Source organism: Pituophis catenifer, unplaced genomic scaffold (assembly GCF_029215685.1).
Source record: "Pituophis catenifer annectens isolate HBS135680 unplaced genomic scaffold, rPitCat1.0.hap2 SCAF_3, whole genome shotgun sequence".
Lineage (NCBI taxonomy): Eukaryota > Metazoa > Chordata > Lepidosauria > Squamata > Colubridae > Pituophis > Pituophis catenifer.
In genome coordinates, this window is record NW_027256883.1 from 54344353 (window position 1) to 54365412 (window position 21060).

General features: G+C 34.7%; 1 protein-coding gene across 3 annotated transcripts; it reads left to right on the forward strand.

Moving 5' to 3' along the window:
* The first annotated feature begins 1542 nt into the window (after positions 1-1542).
* On the forward strand, positions 1543-19777 carry PRELID3A (PRELI domain containing 3A). Of its 3 annotated transcripts, XM_070942396.1 has the most exons (7): positions 1618-1648; positions 5958-6034; positions 7853-8021; positions 8286-8375; positions 8809-8879; positions 8962-9064; positions 17166-19777. In XM_070942396.1, the coding sequence occupies exons 3-7, from the start codon at positions 7884-7886 to the stop codon at positions 17256-17258; spliced, it is 495 nt and encodes a 164-aa protein (XP_070798497.1). In that variant the 5' UTR covers positions 1618-1648; positions 5958-6034; positions 7853-7883; the 3' UTR covers positions 17259-19777. The 3 variants fall into 3 exon arrangements, with proteins under 3 accessions (XP_070798495.1, XP_070798498.1, XP_070798497.1); XM_070942394.1 differs by lacking the exon at positions 5958-6034 and having other exon boundaries at positions 1543-1648; XM_070942397.1 differs by lacking the exons at positions 5958-6034; positions 17166-19777 and adding an exon at positions 9528-9603 and having other exon boundaries at positions 1568-1648.
* Positions 19778-21060: the final 1283 nt, after the last annotated feature.

A 21060-nucleotide genomic window follows, 5' to 3' on the forward strand; every position in this document is an offset into this window, starting at 1 on the left:
CGAGCAAAGAGAATAAGTTTGAAAAGTTGTAAGTTTAGAATTGTATTTGCAGACCTTCTTCCTACATAACGAGTTTTCGCAGAGGAGGAGAAAGATGACTTACTTTTGTATGCTTTTGCTTCAAGACGTTAATTATAATAATAATTCGACTTGAACAGAGCAAATCAAATATAACTGGCTTGTTTTCTTTCAGAATTCTTAGAAGCACCTGGAAACTGGGCTACTAGATTCTACTTTGTGAGGAATACAACTATGGATTCATTGTGTTAAGGAAATTGTCCAGTAATTAATGGGATTTATGTTCAAGTAAGTAGAAATGGAATTGCCGCAATTATGTTAAATAAACATGAATTGTTTTCTAATTAAATGGTAATTATCCAGGAAATAAAAAAAACTTGGTTTCAAGTCTGCTCCCAATCTGAAAACTTTTTTTTCCCCGTATATGTCTATGGAGATTCTCAGTCATCCAGGCCATGGTTGTCCCAATGGTGCTTTTTCAAGAGGCAACTGGATTTTCTGGTTTTTCTTTGAAGACATTTTGCTTCTCATCCAAGAAGCTTCTTCAGCTCTGACTGGATGGTGGGGAATGGAAGGATTTATACTCCTTGTAGACAGCTGGATATTTGCATTCTTTTACCGAGTTAAATTCACCTTTTTTTTCTATACTTCAATTTTATAATGGCATGGTAGGTGTGACTGAACCACCTTGAACAGGAATATATAAACGTGGTACTCTGAGTTCTAGGACATTCTGACAAGCAGCAAGGGCATCAATAGTAAAAAAAAAAAAGATTTATCTTGGCCTTTGTTCACACTACTACGGGTATTGCATCACTGCATGATTGGTCTACCCTTCCTCCAGATAAAAAAAAATACAATTTGGAAAGGACTTAAAAGTGTATTTCACTAAAGGTTTTTAATCCAGGGAATAAAAGAGTTTAAATTACAAGGAAGTAGATTTGTACTGGGCATCTGAAAAAAAATTCTAACATTTAATACTAATCCAGTGGGTTGAACTACTAGAGATGCCTGGGGGGGAATTCTGGGAGTTGAAGTCCAGACCCCTTGAAGTTGCCATGGTTGAGAAACACTTTGTTTCTACTGATTTCGGTAGGATTTGTCCCGATAAAGCAGGACCGGATTGCATCTTTCATCAAAAAAAAATCCAGCAAACCCGAGATTTATTATTCTGCTTTCGGCACAGACTCGACTCGACCGAGGCTGCCTTTAATAAAACTCTGCGCGCGGTCACTCACGCAACGAAAAGCCGCTGTAGGAAAATGAAAAAAAAGGAAGAAAAAAAAAAAGCCGGCCGCTCACAGAGGCGGGGGGCGTGGCCTAGCCGCGTAGCAATGACGGCGCCGACCGACAAGGTGAACTCGGCGTCTCCGGCTTCAAGGGCGTTGCTGTCTTTCCTTGCGCGCTCGGCCCGCCTTTTCCCGCCTGCCAGAGCCGAGAGTGGTTGACCCTTCCAGGAGATGGTCTCTGCCCTTGCCTTGGTGACGCAGATGCTGACGTCTCGGGCCACATTCCTATCCGAGAAGCTCCGCCTTTTCCTTCTGAGCCCAGAAGCCGGTGCCTTCCGCCGCGCAGCCGTCGCCGTCGCTCTTTGCAGGATGAAGATCTGGAGCTCGGAACACGAATTCGGGTAAGGGAGGGCAGAAGGGCTCCGATGAGGTGGGGGGGGGGGGAGACGTAGCTTGACATCCAACACGTGTTCCTCTCTAGCCTGCTCTGTTGAAGATCTCCAGCTTTTCCTAGCTTGCTGTCTTCCCGTCCCTTTAAATTCCCTTTTAATGGGAAAGGCTTGAAGTGATCCGCTCTGCGGGCGTTAATGAAATCATGGTTTATTTCTTGGGTTTGCGTAGTGGGCTAATCCATAACCCACGATTTACAAACCAGGATCCTCGGAACGCTTTCTAAAGATAAAAGGAGGCAGACTCGTTTGGACTGGAGGTTTTTAAGAAGAGCCTGGACAGTCTACTTGTCTGAAATGATATAGGATTTCCTGCTTGAGCAGGGGGCTGGACTAGAAGACCTCCAAGGTCCCTCCCAGCTCTATTCTGAGTCAAGATGTTGTATGAACGCAGCCTGTAACCCCCAACCTATTGGGTAGCGCCAGGGAAACCCGTTTCCTACAACGTGTCTGCCTAATTGCTGTAGCTTTGCCGATCTCGTAGTCGTGATGTTGAAGACATAGGTGAAAAGTGGGAAGAGCTTTAAGTTGCCCTGTGTGTGTGTAGATAAAGGCACACTCATTTTGATTTCTTTAAGGCATTAATTCAGTATTTATAGTAACTAGGTCTTTTCCCCCCCTAGAGTTTCCTTCCTGTCCCTTATTGCAGGGAAAAGTAGTTCTTGATTTGCCCTCTAACAGAAACTGGTAAGAGGACACTTCTGCTAGGATGCTGGAAGGTCATCAAACTGCTGTTTACTTCCTCTATAAACCTGTGGTGATCCAGGTTAGGTAGCCGTTCGTGGATGATCTTAAAACCCTTACCTGTTCTGAGGTTTTTAGAAATAATTTTCTGATAAGTGTGCAATTTTAATAAACAGTTTGATTAAGTGACAAGTAAAATTAGTCCTAAATCTTCCTCTCTGGCCCCCACTGTTTTAACATTTTGAGGCTGCTTTGGTTGTGAAAAATCCAGAATTTGGATGTTGAGTTAAGTCCAAATTCTGGATTTTTCATAACCAAAGCAGCCTCAAAAATGTCAAAACAGTGGAGGCAAAGAGGAACATTTAGGATTAGTTTTACTTGTTACTTAATCAAACTGTTTATTTGTTTTTTCCTGGTTTATGTTTCTCTGTATGTATACATAAGAAACATTTTGCTTTCTAAATCCATTTCTTCTTTGCCTTCTTTTTCAGTAGGGAGTTTGTCCTTTCGGAGACCAAATTAATATAAAACAAACTTTTAGCACTTCAAGGAAGGGTGGCTAAAAGTAAGAGGTAATGTTGTGATATGTCTCCAGATATACAGATATGGAGGAAATAAATTCATGATACAATCATTTTGGAATTTTCTAAGTAGAGAATTTAGGACACTGTAAAAATTGTCTTCATTGTAATGGCTGTTGGATAATTTTTGTTTTGCATGAACAGAAGTTATATTTTCTCTCTAGCAAAATTATGTTTCTTGCATGGAAATTAGAATTAGTATTTCCTTAAATTTATTTGATACACTTGGTTTACATCTAAAGGCTTCAGTGATTGTCCAGTCATGAATAGCAGATACCTAAAAGTATCTGCTATTTTTAAGTAGCAAAATATGCTGGTAAATAGCTATGCTATTATAAAATCTTATGAAGTTTCATGATAAATCATAGGTCTTTCCTATTCACTGTTCTTTTCCCAGAATCTCACATAGTTTTTTCAGATGATACTCAATGTGTATGTGTGTGTGTGTCTGTCTGTCTGATTAATAGAATGAATATGAATAAGCCCAACATAGTATCCTTCAGCTATTCTAATTTTCAGACTTCTAAGTGATTCTGAAAAGTGCTGCTGCTTTAAGCATCACATTGAAGGTAATGAATTGATGTCTTTAAACATTCACACTTTTTTAGACTTCCATGAAAGCCTAAAGAAAAAGAGGGTACTTTAATAAATGGCAAGGTGGTTCTGAAGCATTTAATTTTTTTTGAAGCATGAGGAGTCCAGTTAAGTATGCCACTCTCGTCCTTGTGAGTTTTTTTCCTCCTGAATGTTTAAGGACATCTGAATGTGAACTTACCCTTTGTCACCTTTCTGTACAGTGTCTGGTTAGATTGCATAAGCCTTAAGATTGCACATATTGGTGTGATGAAAATCTTGTAATGTTACTGACATTTCACCAATTTTAAATCTGCATTTTTATTCTGCAATAGATATGAAAATGAGAATACATACCTGTGGCTGCAGTTTCCTACCAAAATTTATAAGACCCTCTTCTAATTACATCAATAATAATCTGCTAAGAGAGGACTTTTTAATTAATATGTGAAATAATTCCTTGGTGGGGGATCATTTTTTTAGAATGAAAAGTGAAGATGGTGCTTTATACTTAGCATATGTCAGTGCTCCTTCTACTAGAAATGGAAACAACATTTTTAAGACATGATGCAAATTGTGATGCAAAGGTAGCGGGTACAATGTGAACAGTGGTAAAAAGAAAAGAACATTTGTCCCAATAATTTAATATGGCTGGCTGCGTGAATGTGCTTTTGTCTAATTTATTGTATAGAAATGAGTATTGGATACGTATATCAAAAGAAATATAAAGGTAACTGACTGTAGTAGAAATTGGTTATTTTAAAGCAAAAAGAGGCAAAGTCAAGAGAAAGGGGTTAGCTTATAAATTTATGAAATAAGAATGCACGCTATGGAATGAACATTGAATACAAAAATGAGCAAGCGGTGTAAAAGAAGAGTGTTGAGATGGCTTGATTATAGAGAAAGAATGAGGATCAAATTGCAAAACGAGTATGTGAAGGAGAAGACAAAGAACATTAGGATTGCATGGAGTTGATGAATTACCTCTTCAAAAAGAGACCAATGAGGGCTTTAAAGAATAAAAACTATTGTGTGAAAAGCCATATAGAAAAGGTAAAAACCGAAACTGGGACATGTATTGAAGGTGTCTTTTCCTGGTCTTATTTTTTGTCTTTTAAATCTTTTGTTTATGTGTTACTCTTTTTCTAAGATTTGCATAACATTGCTTAACTAGACAAAGAACTGCATGATTGGTATGATGTATATCAGTGAACCAACACCCCAAAATAGCTGTCATCTTGCCAAAGTTTATTTAAGATTAAATCCCGAAACTTGAGATAGTCAATTTGAGTGGTGTAATGTAATGTATGTTATGCTTACCTTGTGTTTTTAAAATTCACATTATTATTTGTCTGACATTTAGTATCAAACATTTAGCTTTCAGCAAAAGCCTCAATCTATATGGAAGTGCCAGAAGATATAACTATATAGGTAGAGCTCACTTAAAGACAATAATTTAGACTAGAATTTCTATCACTAAGCAATGAAGTTATGAGTGTGATGTCACATGACCAGATTTCTTAGTGACAACAGTTCCTGTTGCTGATGTTAAGTGAGGACCTCATGTGATTGGGACTTGTGACTTCTTACCAGCTTCCAGCAAGTAAAGACAATGGGGAAGCTGATAGGAAGTTGCAAGTCTCCTTTGGTGGCTTTAAAAGCAGGGCAGTAGGTGTTTGAGGACTTGGGATGCAGACGTATGTGTGTGGGGGGGTTACTTTGTTGTGGTATGAGCCCGACAAGGCCAGCATGTGTGCACAGCACAAGTGCAACCAGATAGGTGGCTGCTTACCTGCTTGGGACCATGGTTTGGGATTTCTTTGAGAGAAAGAACAGCGGGAATTATTTACCATAGTAACTTGCAACCTTCCATGCTGGCTTCCCCATTGACTTTCTTATAGAAAGCCAGCAGAGAAGGTCACAAATGGTGATCACAGGATGCTATAAATGTAAGCCAGTTGCCAAGCATCTGAATCGTAGTCAAGTGATTGCAGGAGTGTTGAGATGGCCACAAATATGAATATTGGTCGTAAGTTTCACATCAACACTGTCCTAACTTTGAATAGTTGCTGAACAAGTGGTTGTTAACCGATAACTACCAGTATGCATTCTTGCCTAAAAAAAAGTTCCTGTCAGCTCTTCAGATTTGGAAAGAAAGAATGGAATGTACTGGCACACTGAATGAGATTGTACTACTGATGTGAATTGGTGAAGTTCTTGTTGCAATTATTTATCCTGTGTAAGACTCATGCTAAAAGATATGTTTAATGTGATTTGAAATTGCCAGTGCACATCAGAAAAGAGAGCATTTTGAGCATTTTATTTTATTTTTATCCTGCCTGTGTTATTATTTATAAATAACTCAAGGTGGCAAACATACCTAATACTCCTCCTTCCTCCTCCTATTTTTCCCACAACAACAGTCCTGTGAAATGAAGTGGTTGGACTGAGAGAATGACTGACCCAAAGTCCTCCAGCCAGCTTTTCATGTCTAAGACAGGTATAGAATTCACCGTCTCCTGGTTCCTAGGCCAGCACCTTAACTACTAGACTACACTGGCTTTTTCCCTGTGTTGGAGGAAATATTATTGCTCCTATTAAATTAAGAACCAAAGTGATTGAAAATAGATCCAACAAAGTATATTTTATTGGCAGGCCCAGATTATAGAAATCTCAGGCCTTCTCACTAAGGAACTGCAGAAGAATCCTGAACAAAGCATGGTTATAGAAGTTAGACATTTGGTTTGTTACTCTAAGTAAGAAAGATTAAGAAAAAATTGTAAATCATAGTGAGACCTTTGAATATGATGGCAAGTAACCTTGCTCTGGTGCTCCAGTATTCCTTCACACAATTAAGATTCCCTCTTGCTGTATACAGTCAGCACATTTTTTAAAACAATAGTGTTTAATGTATCTGCATGCTTCCTCCTCTTCTCTCATTCTGTTAACATTCTGAGGAAAGACTGGTTCTGGTTTCTGTTATCTGTTACTCCAGGGACATTGCACTAGTTTTCATTTCAAATTCTACTGTACAGTAAATTTTAAATTATGGGAGAGCTGTTAACTAAAAGAATAAATGAAGTATAAATGAATTAAACCTCCAGGCAAGTATTAATTATCAAGAGAATCTAACGGAAGCTTGAGCTATGTCATATTTTAGCATATGTGAATTGCAACAGAGCCACTTAAAAGAGAGATGTGGAACAAGTGATTCTATAGAAGAATGTTCTGTTCTTCTCCTTTCAATTCGAGTGATCTAATGGTACTTCTAAAAATCAAAGTCCAGCTTACATGTTCAGAATATACACGTGTTATGTACTGACTTATATTCAGCAGTCTGAGGCAAGTAGGGAACAAAGGTTATGAGTTGTAGTTTGGTTTATCATTGGATACTTCCAGACTGATCAGCAATAGTTTTCAAACTGACCTAGTTTCTTGAATAGGCATGCGTTGAATCATGAGGCCTTTGTCAGATATTTCATTTGCATAGTCAGTTTTCTGGAGCCATCAGAATTCAACATAAATGGAAAATATAAATAGATTTTAAGAGTGACAGATGAGACCTATCTAGGAATTTAAAACTTCCAGAAATACGGTAAGGGGGGAAAACAGACAAACTGTTAGAAATGAGAGAATATTTCCAGGTCAAGTGGATGTGACACAAGACTAAAAACTACTTTAAAAACTCATAACCATAATTGAAACAGTTTCTAAATACATTGTTGGCACTGGTGATTAGCAGAGCTCTGTTTTAAGAAAATCTTAAATACAGGATTGAATTTATATAACCTGAAAGATTTTCCTTTGAGTACAGTAGACCATTCCTAGATAGGAACTTGTTACAGAGAAAATTTTTCTTGTTAGTTTTTAAAATGAATAATATTTGCATTGGTATTATAATAGTATGATGTTCTTGTAATGCTGCTCATACTAAAAGAAATTCTGATATAATTCTTCCAATTGAAGAATAAAAGTAGAATCAGCATTAAAAGTACATTACACATGAAGATTTTATTCTTTATAAAATTAGCACATCATTTTATTGTACATTAATTTTACATTGGGCTAAACTTATGTCCTTTGGATTACGGGTGTGGAGGGCTGGTAATTAAAAAAATTGCATACATTTATTTTCTCCTAACTAACATAATATGGATGGGAAAAGTTGGGAGAAGAATTTAAAAATAGGGAGATTCAGGAGATACTGATTCCTTGGGGGGAGGGGCATTTTTTAATGCAAATTTTAAAAATTGCTGCTTGCATTGGACCTTCTTAAGGATGTATATTGATTAATTCTGTTCTATTTCATTTTTTTCAGGCATCCATGGGATACTGTAATAAAAGCTGCAATGAGAAAATACCCCAATCCTATGAACCCATCAGTGGTAGGAGTTGATGTCTTGGACCGAAGCCTTGATAATCAAGGAAGATTACATAGTCATCGCTTACTTAGTACAGAATGGGGTCTACCAAATATTGTAAAAGCTGTAAGTTACAAAAGCTAGTAATAAACAAAAACAAAACAAATAGAATGTTTTTACCAATTAACTTCCTAAATTATTACCCTCCTGGCTTCTTAATACAATGATCACTTTTGACCTTGCACGATTCTAGTGATAAATATTTAACATCGTTTTGTTAGAAAGAATTACAGTGTCTGTGAAGAACCATACTTTTAAAGATTTATGTTTATTGCATAATTTCTGTTCATGTGACTTTGGATTCTCATTTTTTTCTTTTTTTTCTTCAAGATTTTGGGAACAAATAGAACTGTTACATACATTAAAGAACATTCAGTAGTTGATCCAGTGGAAAAGACAATGGTATTGAGCTCCACAAATGTAAGTAATGAAGTCTGTTGTTTTTTTGCTTGCAGGACAAGAGGCTTGCTGAATGCTTTCTCTGGGTGTCTTTAATACAGTGTTTGAAGATTCTTTGAAAAATATAGTTGTAAGGCTGAAGTGGTAAATGAGGACAGAATACTAGATAATATTCAGTATCTCTGAAGTAAATCTTTGGAAAGTCATGCTGGGGATTATAGGTTTGAGAGTAGGGTGGGCATCCTAAAAGAATCACAATAAATTATTCTGCTTATATTGATATTTAAACTATGAGTCTTGAAACTCTTCAGGCTACAACCCCCAACAATGGGTTTAAGATTTTACCATTTTTTAAATGGTCCTTTTATTTGAGGAGTTGCAGATTTTTTTTCATTTAATATGAAAGAGTAAGTCAGAAATGATAAAAACTAATTTTTGTCTTTATTTTTCTAAGATAACGCTTACGAATCTTGTATCAGTGGATGAACGATTAGTTTATACACCTCATCCTGAAAATCCTGAAAAGTAAGTTTAGATGTTCTGCTTAAACAAAAGCATGAAAATTAAGAATCCTTTGTGTTCTAACTTTTTTTTCCCCCTTCCCTAGAACTCTTCTAACTCAAGAAGCAATTATTACAGTAAAAGGTGTTAGTCTCAGTAGTTACTTAGAAACTTTAATGGCCAACACAATATCGTCTAATGCTAGAAAGGTAGGTATATAATTTTTTTTATTGTGTTACTGTTACTACGATGGGGCCTTTTTAAGACTTAATTAGTACACATTGTCAATCCATTGCAACCCACAACTGACACAAACCTAAACTACATTTAATGTGAACTGATGTGAATTGTGAATTGTGCCAATAGATGGAATCCAAGATGCCCTCAATTAAAAACCTTTTAACAGAAATAAAAGAGTAGTCAAAATGCAGCACTATTTAGTAGTTTTTTTCCAGTATGATGCCATCTAGACATTTTGGATTATAATCCAATGTATAAATTGTCTGGGAGTGATGAGAGTTAAATTGAACAAAAGTCCCTTATTCAACATTTTGAAAACATATGGTGAATACATGATGGATGATGGGTGATGGATTGCCCATTCACAAACCATTTGTGCTTCCGGCAACCTCTGTACTTCCTAAACTATTCTGTCTTTTTTTTTAATTGCAGAGAGCATATTTATCACAGAAGCTTTGACCTACAGCTACACCCCATTTTATTTTTAAAAGAAAGTCATGGAATCCAGGGGATATTTAGAAATAAAAATTATGAGGCTGTTCTTTTGTCTTGCAATGTAGTAGCTTCCTTCTAATTTTATTTTTAAACATTAAGAATGAGGTAAGAGGTTTGAGGATAGGCCAAAGAAATGTCTGAGGCCCCTATTGGAATTCAAAGTCAATCCGTCTGAAAATCACTACATTGCTGAATGGTAGGGAAACATTACATTAAACATTCAATATAATTTTTAAAAAGTAAGATAAAGAACAGGAAAATGGCTATTAATTACCAGTGGTATTGCATATGTACTAATGATTGGGAACAATGGGCTAGGTTTCTTTTTCACATACATTTCTCTGTGTGTATGTGCTAGTTAAAATGGATATTTATAGCTAAAAGAGTAGAACGTATGTGGCTGAGATATAATCACATATTCAGTTTGAACCTGAATTGGAAATGTGACAGCTGGCCTCCTGAACATAGATCAAAGTATAGTATTTCTTATTGCTAATTAGCTTCCCCAGTGGGTTTCTGAAGGCACATAGGATTACAGAGGAAGCAAGCCAATCACCCACTTGCCATTTTTAGCCTCGAAAGTAGGAGAGGAGAAAGAAAGATGTTTATCTATTCATGTCTTTGGTTTATATTATGCATTAGCAACTGTTTAAGGAAGCAGTTACCACTGCATGATATGATGTGATGTGGGCACCTTCCTGAGGGAAATCTGGGAACGGGGGAACTATTTACAAGTTATTTAAAATTAAAATTGCCCAAATGTCATGGAATATAAAGTGAGAAAAGTGTGCAAAAGCTTGTTTTTCTCAAAGTTACAAGCTTGTAGGGACCATCCAAGAGTTCTTTCTTCCCAGCCCCTGGTTTCTTTGCAAATATAATCTGGCAACTACAATGTGGAATTCGTTCCAACTGTTCCATAGATGGTGTCATTGGACAACTCTCATCCAGTGTATCAGAAATAGCCAGTGGTATTGCTTTCTAAGTTCAGTAAGGTATGAAAAACATGGCATACTTTCTGTTATGGCTGCATTCCATTGAGAACAGTCTGCTTCTTCAGGGAAAGCTGAAGTCAGTAATTGACCTGTCTCCACTCTCTGTCCCTCACTTTACAGATTAGTGCAGATTGCAAATACCTGCTCTGTTTAGTGATAAATGAAAAAAAAATTAAGGTTGTAAAATGGTTACTTTAAATGATTGATGCTGCCTTTAAAATAAGGTGTGATACACACAGTCCATATGTTTGAGACATTGATGATAAACATGTTTTTCTCCAGCTATTGCTGGTCTTCATTGGGCATGATGGTTTAAGCTTCTGGAAGTGAAGGTTTTGCAGTATATGAAAAGGTACAAGTTTTCCATTCTGTGTTAGTGGGTAAGAGAAAGCTAGCATCATAAGCATGTCATCCTTTTCAATAATTTGTAGTGCAATTAATTTCAAATAATAAATATGGAGACTAGTCAGTGGTATTTTCATGTAAGTCGACAAGTCTGACAATCTGCAAGTCCCCTTTTTCCCCTGTGACTTTTGGTTTGTCCTAATTGCAGCACTTAATGTTTGCTATGAAATGTAACTTTGGGTTCTGTGAGGTGTAATCCTTATGTCCTTTAGAATTTAATGGCAAAATGTTAACTAAATAGTTCGCTCCTATAAAGTCTATTTTTTGGAAAAGATCCATATGATGAGATGCTGTTCACAGAATTTTGGGAAATATGATAAACAATCATTTTTACATTTACCTGCCTGTTTATAAAATTGTCAATGCATTGCTTGACCTAGTCATTTGCCTGCAGTTTTTCTGCAGTTTCTTCTTTTCTGTCCTAATTCTGAGACCACTAAACAGTCAATGTGCCTCTGTATTTTTCCTCCATTCAGCTGAGGTCACTTTAATTTTGTAACCAAGTGTCTAGATGGCAGTTATTTTTTAAGAATTTGTAACAGATAATCTCAAGTAGATGTTAAAAACAAGCGAGCAACAACACATGGACTTAGTTGACTCTTCAGTATTATATGATGGGATGCATGTTTATATGCTGTCAAAATCCCGCTTTGCTATACGTGTAAACTTTTTTTGGGGTAATCTTGCTTGCTATAGCTATGCAATTAAAAATGTTTAATTTTGTGAGAGGCTCTTATATTGTAGGCTTGATGATGGAATAACTGTTTGCTGCAAGTTGTACATTTTTTCTGTGTTGCTCCAGGGGTGGGATGCTCTTGAATGGACAATTCAACATTCTGAAAATGTTCTAAGCTAGCAGTCTCTTTCTACAGCTGCGTTTTGTACTAACTAGTGGTAACGTCAGCATTTGTTATCTTGGTATAGCATTTCAGCTTCTAGCAAGTACATGCATGTTGTGGTGATGTACCTTTAAAATGTTGCATGTTTTTATATGTATATACACACATTGCATATAGAGGAACAGTGCCCTTAATTCCTTAATTATTTAATCGGGGCTCCTTTGGTATCTAAATACTTTGTCATAGGAAGATTCTTAATCCAAGGGGAACAATTTAAAGTTATTTTTATATTCTTTGTTGTCGCTTTTTATGTAAAAAAGAATATTATTAGAATACTGGAGGAAATTTCTGACATTTCTATGTTGAATTGGTTGAAGAGCTCTATTGTAGCAGTACCTGTCATATCAGATGGATTATGTTTCAGGTCTGGGCATTGCAAGATTAGACGCAGGACTGATGTAGAAATATGATGCCAATTGTATTTAGTTAATTGATTGATAATGTGCCAAGAAGTCGTTATCAACTTGTAACCACCACATAGATTTTTCTGCATGGTGATCTCTTAACAGAACATTGTAATACAGCTTGTGCTAAAAGCTGTACAAATACAATCAGTGTACTCTGATTGTAATCTATAAGTATATAGATTCCAGCTGCTAGAATTTGACAGAGATAGATGGATGCTACCCAAAACCTCCTCATGAGGGGGCAGCCAATTTCAGGTTATTTATATCTCATGCCTTGCCTTTCTTGACAATGCAGTGGGAAAGAAGTGGGGAAGGTAGCAGTCTGCATACATATCATGATATATCTAAGTCAGACTATATGTACTACAGATGAAACTCGAAAAATTAGAATATCGTGCAAAAATTCATTTATTTCAGTAATGCAACTTAAAAGGTGAAACTAATATATGAGATAGACTCATTACATGCAAAGCGAGATAGTTCAAGCTTTGATTTGTCATAATTTTGGTGATTATGGCTTACAGCTCATGAAAACCCCAAATTCATAATCTCAGAAAATTAGAATATTGTAAAAAGGTTCAATATTCTAGGCTCAAAGTGTCCCACTCTAATCAGCTAATTAAGCCATAACACCTGCAAAGGGTTCCTGAGCCTTTAAATGGTCTTCCATAATACCTCAGCAATGCCACAGGCTGATAACATCCATGCCACGCCGCATTGAGGCAGTAATTGATGCAAAAGCGGCCCAAACCAAGTACTGAGTACATATGCACGCTTATACTTTTCAAAGGTCCGATATTGTTCTATGTACAATCTTTGTTTTATTGATTTCATGTAATATTCTAATTTTCTGAGATTGTGAATTTGGGGTTTTCATGAGCTGTAAACCATAATCATCAAAATTATGACAAATCAAGGCTTGAACTATCTTGCTTTGCATGTAATTAGTCTATCTCATATATTAGTTTCACCTTTTAAGTTGCATTACTGAAATAAATGAACTTTTGCATGATATTCTAATTTTTCGAGTTTCACCTGTATATTTACCCCATAGAAAGACAAGATTGCTTCCTCCAAATAATTAGGGGATTGGAATTAAAGTTATCGTTTTGAAGATTGGGCTTTATTTGGAAAGGGCTTCTTGTCTGATGAATGTAAGTCTTTTGTGACATCTAAATAGTCCTTCTCTCTTTTCTTTCACAAACCTTCCTTGAACTCATCTCCATCTCCTTCCTTCCTTCCTTCCTTCCTTCCTTCCTTCCTTCCTTCCTTCCTTCCTTCCTTCCTTCCTTCCTTCCTATATGATTCTTCATCTGGAGAGTGGTTTATGTGACAGAATGTTTGATATATGTGGATGAATGAATGGATTTATTTGCATTACAGTCTATTGATTTTAGAAAGTTATTCATTTGGTAGCCCCAGTTTTGTCTATTTCTGGAGTGTTGATTTTTTTTTTTTTTGTCCATCACATATTCATTTATTGGCAATGTGGAAAATTTCCAGCTGGTGAGTTAACCTCGTTTAAATGTAAACCTTGGGCATAAAATTTTGTCTAGAATTATATTTTTCTATCTACTTATTTTTAAAATTGGTAGCCTTGCGGAACCTTGTCTCCAATTCAGCATTGTCTTCCTTTGGATAAATGCAGTAGATATTGTTATCTTCATTGTTTACAGATACATGACAGCTTTTGTGCTTTTTAAGTGAACAGTCATACAAAACGTTTTGGCTCCAGTCGCATCTAATTCAAGCTAAAATGCTTAGCATATTCTTGAGATTAAAATGGCTTTCTCTTTTTCATTCTCCTTTGCGTATAAGGAGAAGCTAGAACTTTCTAGTTATAATTTATAATTATGCTTGTATCTAGATTAATACAATGAATGGCATAAACAACCAGTTGCTGTTCATTGGAATGTAATGAATTGCAGCTCAACTGAGATGTTACTTGAATTCACACTAATCAAGTAATATTTTCCATAATAAAAGTATTGATTTTATTTTTCTCCAATTGAATAACTTGTTTTCAAAGGTACATATTTTAGTTTCTGATAAAATTGTCAGTTATCTCTAGAAATAAATTTAGATAGGGCCCTTTTTACATTTTTCTATCAATCTTGGAATAGAATAATTTAATTTCTTTGCTTAATATCCTAATTTATAGGTGCAATATAGGTGCAACAAAGATGGTGCAATATTGTAATTTCTTTAAAAACTGTGATTTTTGGAGTGTGTGTATATAGTATGAAAATGGTACATGTTCACCATATCTTTTTAGTTGCCCTTAAATTAAAAACCATTAACATTGTGCCAATTTTGTACTACCATCATATGCATAAACATATTAAAGGTGCATGTAAAGGTGTAAATCTGCTTGCTTACAGTGTATATTAATACACTACTTTGAAGTACATTGCAAACTAATTCTTTGTCAGGATTGCTCTACCCATAACTAAGTTTATTAAAAGTAATTTAATTTATGTGTCTCCTTCAATTGCTATAAATGAAACTGTTCATTGCAACATAAACTTGGGAATTCAGACATTCGCTTATTTATCAGTATAATTGGAATTTGCTGAAATCAAATTGTTATTTCCCTTCCTAGAATTTATTTAAATATACATCCCCAAATTTTATTTAACCTGGAATTTTGTTGACATAGGTGAGAGATTTGAAGTAATGTTTAAAATTTCTGAAAATTGATATATCTTGCACTGTAAGAATGCAACAGTTCACGCTGTGTTTTGCAATCAACCAGTGAATGTCTTCTTTCAGCATGTTATTTTTCTATGTTGATGATTAATTTTCATCATTTTTAAAAAGATTTTTATTTAGAATTTTTAAAAGTAGATCTGAACTATGTAATTTGCAATACTGAAGCATGTTCAGATAGATAGTAGTTTAAAGATGGTTGATTTAGAATGAAAAACGTTGACATGTTTGCTGGCATCAAAAAATATGGAAATATTAACAATGAATATAGTTTGCAAAAATGTGAAACTACCTGAGAAAATAGATAATTGATCTGGATGCTCTTTAATAATTATGCAATTTGAGTCATATCTCTACCATAAAGCCTTTTATTAAGAGATACTGTAGTACTGAATTTAGATAATGACCTCACCCTAGATTCTTTTGGGAAAAGTCATGGCAGCTAAACTATCATAAATTCAGGATCAGTTATACTGTTGCAGGCCTAAAGTTGGAGTATGGATAGTTCTTAAGGCTCAGCCTTGGATCTGCTATATTTACTTGGTGCATTTTTCCTCACATCATAATTAAACTTCTATTAAGAATTCATATTTTTGCAATTTAGGGACAATACATGCAAATAGTACAATAAACTAGCAGATGAAGACAGAGTAGTAAGCACCATCTGATTATTTTTTTAATAAAAACAAAATTCCTGATTTGAGTGGTAGGTTTTGCAGTCATCATAGTAAGTGGGGCATAGGTAAGCAATTCTAATCAAGTTTCCTACTCCTACCTCACATATTTTTACAGAATTATAGTAAACTTGTTAGCTGGAGTATGTGCAGGTAGAATGTGGTTGATCTTGATTACATTAAAAAAAGGTAGGCTTGGATATGGTTAGCGCTTGATGACAAATTGTTGCAAATAAATTGTTGCCAGCTAATTCACTGCGTGTACTTGTGACATGGCTGTTACTTCATGTTGATGAGATTTTAGGTGTAAGTTTAGCTCTCTAAGGTGATTTGATTCTAAATATTTATGATAATTAAAAAGCCTGAAATTTTATTGAACATAATTGGCAGTTATTCACTGTCTATAAATTTATCTAAGTGGCAATAAATACTATTTGGAAGTCATTTTGAGCTAGAAGTAAAACTTTAGTTGTGCTATTTATAATCTACCTAAGTGTCCTTAAAACAGGTTGATGTACAAGTTTTTGTATTAACTTCAAAGATCAAAATATTAGTAAAACAGCACCAGCTATATATGAATATTCAATAGTCATAAATTAGGTAGGGTTTTGTATTAGTTTTAAAACCATTTCTTCAATTAAAATTTTATACGAAATTTATTTCAGGAACTCCAGGGCTGTGAACATGTTGAAAGGTTCTGGATTCATTGTGTTCTTCACCATGATTTGTAATGTCTTCTTTTAATCTTTAGTGTTAGGGAATTTCTCAAAGTTGGAAATAGCTAGCAATTTTTCCTGAGGTCTGAGGGGTGACAAACTGGCTTTTGAGATAACCTCAAGGACTGTAGAATTCTTACATAGCATTATTTTCTAGGACTAGCCCTTGAAGTATTATTTCAATTCCGGAAGGGAGAAAAAGAAATCAGAGAATTTTCTCATTTAGAAAAAGCAAAAAGATACTCTAATGTATTTTCTTTGTTGAGATTGTGTGGTAATGGTGAGTACAGTAATTCCAGTATTCTTAGTATTGTGGCTTGTGAAAAAAATTCACAACTTTTTTATTAAAACTTGGGTCATTGATATGTTTTGTTCTGGAAATATTTGTAAATCAATCTGTCTTTAACAGTCATCTAGAAATGTTTGAAACTTCATATTTGATTTGCTGGATTGAGAAAGTTATTCATTGGCATTCTTGGTATGCAATCTTGTAATTTAGTTGGCAAGGGCATTTTTTACAGAAAAATTGTGTCATTAGGTTAAATATTAAAAATTCTCAAAACAAGTTAAAATTAATGACGTTTCTTAAGAGAAGGAAGTCCAAGCAATAACCCTATCGTTTCAGTAGGACTAATAATACAGCAGCTATTTCATAATCTAGGCAGAAACAAATTACTTTGCTTTTGAAACTTTTTGGGTTCTGCCAGAGGAAAGTTTTACATACTTAGCATTGTTTCCAGTCAGTCAAATAACCTTTTCTTTTTCCATTACAGGGGCGTGAAGCTTTAGAATGGGTGATTGGTGAACTAACTTCAACACGAGACAGTATGAAATCAACAATGGCAGCTGCTTCAATGGAAAACTGATGAACTGTCACAATCTTTATTTTTCAAATACTTTTTTGATATACATATGGTATATAGGCAGGCAGAGAGAATGAGAGAGTCTTTTAATTTATAATCAGTTTTACAGGACACTTTTTTTTCCTCTTAACACTGAAGCATTTGGGGGACCCACTGCATTATAATTAAGTTTATTTTTATGTTTTTATATGGATTCAAGATATAGATACCTAATTCTCCACAGGACAGCGACCTCAAATTCAAGCTATTTACATGGATTTCAAACTGAAAGAATGATTGAAGATTAGTCTACATAAATACCAAGCTGTGTTTTGATGAAGAGCTATGTGAATACACTTTTGAATGTGCTCCTCTTTTTGCTGCTTGAATCTTAGCATTTATTTTTTTAAGTACAGTTGTAGTTCTTTGATGAAGTGCACAGGTAACAAAATATGGAGATTCTGTCAACCTATAGTGGCTATTTATTGTCATTGCACCTCGTAAAACGAAATTAAATGCCACCTTCAGTGTTTATTTGAGGGGGTGGGGTGGAATGCCAGTCCAAAATAATATTTTTCAAACTTGAACAACTTTAAAATATGTATACCTCAACTCCCTGGAAGTTGAAGTCCACATATCTTAAAGTTACCAAGCTTGAAAAACATTGATCCAGAAGAGATATACTGTAGAGGCATGTTCTGATTAATTTCCTTAATTTTGCAGCATGGCTTTTTGTTTTAAAGAAGCCTGTTTGGAGAATATACCAAGCAGTGCTCCTTGGCGAGTTACATTGTTTGTTTCAGGTTTCTGTGGTATTATTTTTGCACTGTTTGTAGAGGGATGAACAAGAAATGCCAACATTTTACCTCTTTATTTATATTCAAAGCACTGCTAAAAATAGGGGAGCAGATACTTTGCTACAAGATAGTAATCTGAATATTTTCTTGCCAGCTGATATTTAGTGTATTATTTATTTTGAAATGGGTTTGTTCTAATCATTTGTCAAAAGCCAACTAATACCTCAGAGGGAAATACTAGAAATAAAAAGCCGGTAGAGATATTTTCATACACTTAGGATAACTTCCTTGCTTAACTCATTATTTCACATCATGGATTAGAAGGTTGCAAAAAGGTTTTCTATGCCAGACTGTATTTCACATCCTGCTTTGAGAATTGGGTTTATCCTATCCATAGAACTGTATCTTTCACATGTTGTGAAACTCAAATTATTGCTCTTTGGAGCCAATAGCCTTCATAAAGTTAGTTCAAATATTGGTTCCGAATTTCAAAATTCAATGGAATGTTCTTTCTATTACAAATTAGAAATAGTTTTAGTAATGAAGACAAATTGGAGAACAGCTGTTTTAAGTTATGAAAGGAGTCTGTAACTTTGTATCTCAGAGAGTATGCAGTAAAAATTGGCTTGGATATTACAAAGATTTCATGAAATAGAATTAGTTTTCAGTCATTTTTAAAGCTAAGTTTTGTTTGCATATCTTTACATTTCATATAATTTAAGTTTTTATTTTTCTACAAGTAGTTCACTAAAGAATGAAAACCTGCTTTGTGGTATTTTCTCTAGAAATTGGAAGCAGGAAACATTTTAAATCATAGCATATCCAAGTAATTTCAAAGCTTTAAAAGGGGAAGGTGTAAGGCACATAATTGCTTTATTCCAGAGAGTTTTTTCAGAGAAACACAAACTGAAGAATGCCTTTACTATAGGAAAAGTACAATCCTATTCCCTATCCGTAATCCTGCTAAATTCTTTCTGTTGCCAAGGCTTTTCCAGTCTATAGATTTATTTATACCACTATTTTACATTTACTCATTCATTTGTTGGCATTACTATGTAATTAGCAACACTAATGGCAGGAATAATTCCCTATGTATGAATGAATGAGATCAACAGGGTCTATAGTGTCAAAATGTGCAAGATGATGGATGCAACATTGTTGTCTTACTGATTTGGAAATTTCCTATGAACCCTGCTGAATGAAGCCCTTCACTAAAAGAAAGCAAAAGCAAAATGTTACTGATCTCCAACTTACTCCATCTCACACTCTAACAGAGTAAAATAGATCAAAGAGAATTGGCAAGGAAAATAATAGTCTTAAGATTGTATTTTCAGTTTAACTGAAGAAGTGTAACCTTTATGCTCTGCACCACTTCCAGAAACTAATAGTGACTGTATGCAAGTGTCTTTTCAGGTTCATTATCTGCCAATGTTAGTTGCATGTTCAAATGTTTAGTTTATACTGTCCTTGAATCCATTTGGTCCTTAATTGGTCTTGTAACTTCTTTCTTATTTGCATGTGTTTTTTGTTTGCATTTAAAAATTCCTCAGTGTAAATTAAGACAAAGCTATGTATCTTCAAAAGATGTAGAAGTATTTGGAATAGGTGAAACTGTTTATGCCATGATCAGAGACATCTGTGCAAATTTTATTTTCTACCTGATTGGCTATTAAAATAGAAAAATGCTATCTTCCCTGATAATGGGGTCCAGTTTCTAGAATAAAGAAATCTTGATTTTAATAGAGATGAATAGACTGATTATTGGAAAACTTTTATTTCGTTTTCTGTTTCGGACAATCACATCAAAATCTCTGGTTTACATTCTTTTAGTTAATGTAGAAAACTGCCATGATTGATGAAAGGCAGCAACTACTTTTCAAATAACATTACTGTAGTGAGGTGAAACATTGAGGCACTCTATTCTAGGTCATTATTTTGTGATTTGAGTGAGTTCTACAAAGCGGCAAATCATTTGATCTCAAGTGTTAAATGCCATAATTTCTGAAATTATAAATTAATATGACCCACCTAGAGATGGAAAAAAAGTCTTGTTTTCTTTAGGAAAGCAGTCTGTTTTTATGTCAGTTGTTGAACAGGATAACCATATGCTGAGTCATAAAAACTAAAAAAGCACTAGCAAGGGTAGCAAATGTTCTAGAATGAGTCACTAAACTAAAGAATAGTTAGGTGTGCAGATTCCTTAATTTTGCATGACCTACTGTATGAAACACTTAAACCAATGGGGAATACATAAAATAGTGTTTATATTTTTTCCTAAAAGCTAGAAACTATACATTCAGACCAAGGGTAATTCTTATTTCCCTTGAGTTTTATCCTATCCAGGTCAATCCACTCCCTGAAATATAATTCATAAAAATGGTCCTAGAGATTATAACATTTTAAAATGTTATTTTTGTGTCATTGCATATAATAGATAATTGTGTTCAGGTGATGAGACAGAAACAATATTACAACTTTTTTATGAGTTTAATAATCCATAAACTGCAGGTGAATATTATGTGACAGGAAAACAAGCAGAAAAAGAATTATTGCCTTTTTCATTTACAAATCGTTATCCATCAGGGTAGCCAGCATGGTGACATAAAGTAGATTAAAGAATTTACAGTTGTGCTTCCTTTTCAAATCATTGCCAGGTACCATTGCAGGTTCAGAAACACAATAAAGAAAATTAAACAAGTGTGCAATTTTTTTCCTTGTAAGCATCCTGACTTTTGGTGAGCTGTATTGTATTGTTTTTTTAAAAAACAGCTATGTAGAAGACAGTAGGAAAAAAGTAAAAAAATGATTTTGACTTGTTTCCCCAAACATATTGTCTACTGGCAGAGAAGAAGCCTATATAACTTCTGTTTCATTACCATCATTTTCTCATTTATAGTGCAAGATAAAGCCATCACTACAGCAATAAGGACTTTCTGAGTATAATCAAGCGATGAAGCCTTATCATTTTAAAAATATCACTGAAACATACAATGGCTTTACTCAGTATTCTAAATCCAGCTCTAGTAAAC

Excerpts from the sequence above, each read along its gene's own strand:
- PRELID3A (XM_070942394.1), top strand. The coding sequence starts at position 1,617 with ATGAAGATCTGGAGCTCGGAACACGAATTCGG. Across the intron at positions 1,649-7,852 it reads AGCTCGGAACACGAATTCGG|GCATCCATGGGATACTGTAA; the intron begins GTAAGGGAGGGC and ends CATTTTTTTCAG. Across the intron at positions 8,880-8,961 it reads CATCCTGAAAATCCTGAAAA|AACTCTTCTAACTCAAGAAG; the intron begins GTAAGTTTAGAT and ends CCCCTTCCCTAG.